At 43.3% G+C, this 6874-nt stretch overlaps 2 protein-coding genes across 7 annotated transcripts in view; both read right to left on the reverse strand.

Annotated features, from left to right (window-relative positions):
* The window catches only part of chd8 (chromodomain helicase DNA binding protein 8), a 29615-nt gene extending 29037 nt beyond the window's left edge, over positions 1–578 (reverse strand). For 4 of the 5 annotated variants that reach the window (XM_064345925.1, XM_064345922.1, XM_064345923.1 and 1 more), the window contains exon 1: positions 439–578. The gene's annotated coding sequence lies outside the window, so the exon portion shown is untranslated. Of the gene's footprint in view, positions 1–314; positions 340–438 lie in introns of those variants that run through there. The other variant, XM_064345921.1, reaches the window with a different exon arrangement.
* Positions 579–1910: 1332 nt separating this feature from the next.
* On the reverse strand, positions 1911–5991 carry LOC135260591 (ER membrane protein complex subunit 4). 2 transcript variants are annotated; one of them, XM_064345943.1, is made up of 6 exons: positions 5858–5991; positions 5086–5233; positions 4692–4806; positions 4244–4397; positions 2249–2409; positions 1911–2149 (listed from the first exon to the last, which is right to left on the reverse strand). In XM_064345943.1, exons 2-6 carry the CDS (start codon positions 5184–5186, stop codon positions 2114–2116), a joined length of 567 nt encoding a protein of 188 aa, XP_064202013.1. In that variant the 5' UTR covers positions 5187–5233; positions 5858–5991; the 3' UTR covers positions 1911–2113. The 2 variants fall into 2 exon arrangements, with proteins under 2 accessions (XP_064202013.1, XP_064202012.1); XM_064345942.1 differs by lacking the exon at positions 5858–5991 and adding an exon at positions 5703–5851.
* Between the last annotated feature and the right edge of the window lie 883 nt (positions 5992–6874).

Genomic DNA, 6874 nt, shown 5'->3' on the forward strand with positions numbered 1-6874 from the left:
TACTGGGATGTAGCTAGCTATCATTGGCTAGTTGTACTGTGCTTGCTAACCCTACAAAATGTGAGTTGCTTGCTTGTTAGCTAGCTAGCCAACGTAAGCTAAAATCCCGATGAATTATATCATACCTAAAAGTAAACCATTCAAAGTTATAATTATCTTGAAAATTGTAATTACTAAATAAGTTCATAGATTCTCCATCATTACCAGCGTACCGCTACCACTGACTCTCTTTCAATCATAGCCATCCAACAACAAACCGAACCAAACCAAAGAAGCAACGTGCTACAATAACCATAGCCAGGCTACGTACATACTCTGGTAAGGCCGCAAAGCGTTTTCGGTTGAACCGTGGCTATTTTTCTGCGTAATTACCCGCTTAAAACGTTATTACCCGGTGCCCCGACTTTCTCCATTATATATTCGGGGTGCTAAATTTACCTTTGCTTCGACACACATGGCTTTCTCCGTCTCACAACACTGTACGATACAGGAAACGGCCAGTGCAGAGCAGGAACTAACTTTCCTGCCAACACAGACGTCGAAAAGTGTCCTTCACGAGCTCCTCTGCAGCGCTGTGACTGGTCCATAATTTGTGCGGCCGGAGAAATGCAACGGTGCCATTGGTTTACAGCAACGTCAGTCACAATAGTTGCATGAGCGGGGGGGCGGGAGAAAAGAGATGGAGCTCGGCCGCTGTTGCAGTTCGGTTGAGACAGCAACAAACGCGGCCTAGCAGCGAATATGGGGAAAATTAAAGCCTGCCACTCGGTTTTAGTGTTTGCGCTGTCAATTTCAAAACAAACGCGAGTCCGCTATTGCAAGTGTGACGTGAATGGATTCGTGAAAAGTAAACAAACACCGTATTATCACACGCAGACAAAATAACACGTTCATTATAATCGATTATAAGGAAATAATTATGTATAATACATAAATCAGACAATATTAAAGTGAGAAAGTGAACAACTATGTAGGCATCGTTGAGAGCTAACGAACGAGTTGGCTAACCAATAGGGGTGTTGCAGTTTGAAAAACCCGGCGAACTAACTTATTACCATTAGATAAGATTTCATAATTAGATATTATTGCATGAGTCACACTATACGCAATATAGTATTTATAGTTCGTAAGGCTTGATTATGGAAGATGATGCTGAGATTGTCATCAAATCATGTTCATCCCCTTGAAAATATAAAGTTCATAGATTCAGCAAATTTACACAGCCAGATGGACAGTATTATATTTTCCTCCACTTGTAATGTAGACTTCTGTCACCCAGAATTATGATGACAACAAACTAAATTATGTATAAATCTGATACTGGTTTGGAACACATATCTTTAATTCTTTCAACGATTGGAAAAGCAGTGTATATGTGTGCTCTCTTTTGTCCAGTGGGAGTTAATTCACTCCTAGGAGAAAGGTTAGATGGGATGTTTCTCAAACTGATAAGGCCAGGGCTAGCAAGGTTCTACATTTCTTCGACTTTTTTAAAATTTCACCATCAGAATCCTTGCGCCTGTTGTGGTCAGGTGGAGGTCGTTGTCAGAGAACTTCTCCCGAAACTCCTATGGCTCAGCCATGGGCCACCAGTGTGGAAGCACTGCAGTCAACAGCCCAGTTCAGCTGCGTTTTCCGATCCTTTTCTCACTCCGACTCGTCCACCAAACCCATCCTCTGACATGGCTCCGGCCAATTTCTCCAGTGCCGGAGCCTGTGGCTCCTGAATGGAGTTCCACAGACCCAAACCCACTGAACTGTATGCAGTTCACTGCCTGAACCCCATACTGATTAAGGACACTGTGCCAGCAAGGACTACAGGGGGTCACTGGAACTCCAGATCCCAGAATGCACAGCACTTTCACCACAGTGTGACACAAAGACCAAAACACTGCAGCCAGAACAAAAGCTTACGTGAATAAAAGCAATCTTTATTCATAAAGAGAAAGAGTTCACAGTAAGAGTTCAGTGCATCAAATATGTAGATCAGTGGTACACACAAAGGTAGTGGAAAAGACTGAAAAAATGGTGTGTCTGTGTGTGTGTGCATGCGTGTGGGTGTGTATATGTGCTTGTCGATTCTGTCACAGATGTAACTCCACACTCCTCTACTTCACAATATCATCCCTCCACCCATGACTTCCACTCTCTGAGAGAGAGAGAGAGAGAGAGAGTTAGTTATATAGTGTTAGCACAATTCAACATGCATATATGCAAGCAGAAGAAGGACTGCCTGGTGCATGCTCACCTGAGCAGGTTCTATGAAGGCCAGCCAATCAGAGGAGTGCGTGGGTAGCAGCCCCATTGACTGGCACTTATAGATAGCCAATGCTGAGCCCAGGAGGTTGCCAACGAGATAGACCAGTCCCTGAAGCCACTGCTGGCTGGAGCTTTCCAGCAGTTTAAAGGCTGAGAGAGAGAGAGAGAGACAAACACAGACACAGACAGACAGACAGACAGACAGAGAGAAAGAGAGAGAGAGAGAGAGACAGACAGACAGACAGACAGACAGACAGACAGACAGACAGACAGACAGACAGACAGAGAGAATGAGGTCAGGAGCATGCTCAGTACCTCAATGTTTTGCCTTGTACTATTCAAAGCCATCCTGTACTACCCAGTTTATCCCTGTCCTGCATTTGAAGGAAAAAAGGTGTTCATACAGAATCACTCAAGGGTTTTATTAATTAAGAACACAAATTAACCTAAAAATATTCTTCACTTTCATGCCCTAACCGAATCCTAATTGGGATGCCAGCAATCCACTGTGCTGTCCAACACTACCCTCTGCTAAGCACACCTATTAATTTCTCACAAAATCCTTCCACTTAGAAGTGTCTTCTTTTCTTTTTTTTTCACACCGAGCCAGTTTGTGTCTACTGTCTAACACACTGATTTGTTCACTGCACAGGCCGCATACTGAAGCCTTCTATTGTTGTTTATTGTTTTTTTAAATAAATATGAATGTTTCAAAAAGTCTGAAAGGATCATTATGAGCTGAAATGCTTGATCACAGACCTCTGCATGGGACCTGAAGACTCGTACGGAAGTGAGAGAAAGAAAAAAAGATTTAAGATATACTTTATTGAACCTCGTGGGGTAATTTGTCCTCTGCATTTGACCCATCCTTAGTGAGCAGTGGGCAGCCACAGTGCAGCGCCCGGGGACTAACTCCATGCATGTCTTTGAGTGTGGGAGGAAACCAGAGTACCCGGAGTAAACCCATGCGAACACGGGGAGAACATGCAAACTCTGCATAGAAAGGCCCCAAGCCGAGATTCAAACTCACGACCTTCTTGCTGTGAGGCGACAGTGCTAACCACTATGCAACCATGCCCATTTGTTGCGTAGAGTTCCCGCCAATTTGTCTGCTATAAAACATGCTTCATGTTTTTTCTCTAGACATATCTGCTGCAAGGTACCAAAAGGCACCAAAGAGCTGGTGAGACTTCTGCAGTTGCCCTGTCACTGAAAGTACAGGTAATTCATATTTGTTTTGCCGGTAATCAATGGAGCACTGTTTACAGTGTGATACGTGTGCAAGCAGTTCCCTCTACTGGTGAAATGTGTGCACACACATTATTTATTTTTTGTGTGTATAAAAGGTAGCATTAGGATCAGCATCACTGAATTTTAAAGAAAAATGTATCCCCTTCTGTGAAAGGTACTTGCTGTTGCTCATAAGTACTGTAGCAGTGACATTCACCAAATAGAGTTTAACTTGCTTTCATAAGTTTCAAACCTAACATTTTTCAGATTGACGAAGCCAATCTTCTTATTTGACATTCAAAGACATTTCCTATCAAGCCTTTCATCAACATCTCAGAGGCCACAGACAGACTTTGCAATGAACAATGGGAGCTTGATGCCAAGAGAAATAAAAATGCTAAGCTTTTAATAAAAACGCTAAAAACTCAAATCTTTAGAACAACTGTCTTGTACAAATTTGGAAAATGTGGCTGTATGAAACTGGGGTGAAACAAAGTACCTGCTGGTAAATATGCATAAATGTATAATCACACACAACGGTTTAAAATATGTTTTGTATGAAGGAGATAACGTATGTGTCATATGAGGGCATAATGTGTGTGTATAAGGTGCTCTGTAGAAATGTACAATATAATATGTATATGTTTAATGTACGTGTTGTATATGTATATGTATATGTGTAGTGTGCGTGTGTGTGTGTGTGTGCGTGTGCGTGTGCGTGTATTGTAGAACTGTGCATTGTGGGGACACTCACTGGCAGACATGGACATCAGGGCCTGGATGGGCCTCCAGGCCATCATACACACCATCATAATGGGGAAGATGGAGATGGTGTTACCAGACATGTACATGATGAACAGGTTCATGGGGATCTGCTTCAGCGGACCCAGAGCTACATCCCAACACCTCTGAGAAAGAGAGAGAGAGAGCAAGAGAGAAAGAGGGGAGGGGAGGGGAGAGAAAGAGAGAAGGGGAGTGAGAAAGAGGAAGGGAAGAGAAAGAGTTACGGTTGTCTTTCTTATTTACTGTTTTCATGTTATTTTTCTCCCCTGTTATTGACAGTGAGCCTGTGTGGGGTTCGGTGGGGGTAGGGTTTTGTGTGTGTGTGTGTGTGTGTGTATGAGAGTCAGTGTAGGGTTCAGTGGGGGTAGGTTTAAGTGTGGGGTGTAGTGGGGGTAGGGTTGTGTATGAACAGGCCTCACCTTCTCAACGAGGTTCCGGTCGGTCTCCTGCACACTGGTGTCTGGGACCGGCTTGTCTGAATATCCAACAGGGTAGAGAACGTCACCCTGGTTACTCTGTCTGTCTCCTCGAGTCCTGCAGGACAGGGTGGGACAGTCTGACACACCAGTGTTACAGCTGTGTGTGTGTGGGACAGTCCAACACACCAGTTACAGCTCTCTGTGCAGGACAGTCTAACACACCAGCGTTACAGCTCTCTGTGTGGGACAGTCTAACACACCAGTGTTGCAGCTCTGTGTGTGCGGGACAGTCTAACACACCAGTGTTACAGCTCTGTGTGTGCGGGACAGTCGAACGCACCAGCGTTACAGCTCTGTGTGTGGGACAGTCAGACTAGACCAGGCTTGTCAGTACCTGGTGCTGCCCAGACTCAACTCTAGAGCCCACTTCATCCTCCGGGCCCCGCCCCCTCTCGAGGACAGCGCGCCTGTGCACTGTCCCCCCGGTGACGTCATAGTAGCTGCACAGTGCCCGTATCGGTTGGTCAGAAGTCCGATATTTTCTACGGAATGGAAGAAAAAATAACGTCAAATGTTTGGTAACGAACGAGTCCAATATACAGTATCTGAAATGTACTATCTTTTTTAACAGACATGCTGTGTTAACCATCCACTGTTGTAATGATTTGGACTAAGCAGAGCAATACTTATACATTTTCCAGTTACATTTTTCAGTTTCAGACTCGGAACACACCGTCATTCTTTTTCATGTCATAGGATTAAAAAGTATATATCTGCAATTACTAGCATGCTGATTTCTGATTGCTACGACTGAGCCAAACTATTCAAACAAACTTGCAAACTATCTAAAGTTTAATTTAAAAGAAGACTGTAACTTAATCTCTTTTAGACAGATAATAAATACCGTCAGCAGACAGTTAGCAAATGCTAGATTTCTGGCTTTATTGCTACAATGCGTGCGCAGGTTAAGCTAAAGGCTATGCTTGCTTTCAAACTGTAAACTGCCATTACCTTGGATCACAACTCCTCTTAACGAACCACACGCACCATGCAAGAATGTTGTTAATCAACCTGAGCGGTTACTAACTGACAAATATATAAGTCTATATACAGGTATATATTTGTACTTTGTTCTTATTGTCAAAGCTAAAAAATGACGCACTAACCTCTTATGTTTATTTCGGCGAGATGACGCACCGATGGTCACGTGTGTCATATCTTTCGCGATTCAAACGTCGCTCGAATTATACGTCATCCACAGTGTAGGCATTTCTTTTTGCACCCGCTTTCGTCCAAAATGCGTCCCTCGCGGAGTCTACGCTGCTCCGATTGGATAGAGTCTGACACGCTCTCAGACTCTAACCAATCGGAGCAGCGTATTATATTGTGTATCATAGAAATGTCTCAAAACAGGACATACACTACATTTACAAAAATATGTGGACACCCCTTCTAATGAGTGGTTTCAGCTATTTCAGCCCAATCAACTGCAAGTGTTGTTATTGTGATGTGGAAATGTCTAGGAGTAACAACAGCAGCCACAAAGCAGTAGGCCACACAAGTTCACAGAACAAGACTACCAAGTGCTGGAGCAAATAGTATGTAAAAATCATCTGTCCTCGATTGCAACGCTCACTACAGAGTTCTAAACTCCCTCGAAACAATGTCAGCACAAAAAATGTTCATCAAGAGCTTCATGAAATAGGTTTCCATGATCAAACAGCAGCACACATGCCTAAGATCACCATGCACAATGCCAAGTGTCGGCTGGAGTGATGTAGACTACACCGCCATTGGATTCTGGAGCAGTGAAAACGCGTTCTCCGGACTGATGAATCACGCTTCACTATCTGGCAGTCTAACAGAGGAATCTGGGTTAGGGGAGGAGGAGTAATGTTAGGGGCTGTTTTTCATGGTCTGGGCTTGGCTCCTTAGTTCCAGGTAGGTAGAGAATAATTCAGTTAATATATGCACATTTATTGAATAACAACCCAATTACAAACATTTTCAAACAATTACAAGATTACTCGTATAATACTCATAACACAAAAAGATGAGTATTACAAGAGTAATCTTCTTAGACACAACTTTCCTCGAAATAGCCTATTTTGACTTTAATTACAATTCAGTTAATTATTGGAAGTCTATCCAATCATTTTGTAAAGTGGGAGGTGGAGGAGTGG

Source organism: Anguilla rostrata, chromosome 8, assembly GCF_018555375.3.
Source record: "Anguilla rostrata isolate EN2019 chromosome 8, ASM1855537v3, whole genome shotgun sequence".
Classification (NCBI taxonomy): Eukaryota; Metazoa; Chordata; class Actinopteri; order Anguilliformes; family Anguillidae; genus Anguilla; species Anguilla rostrata.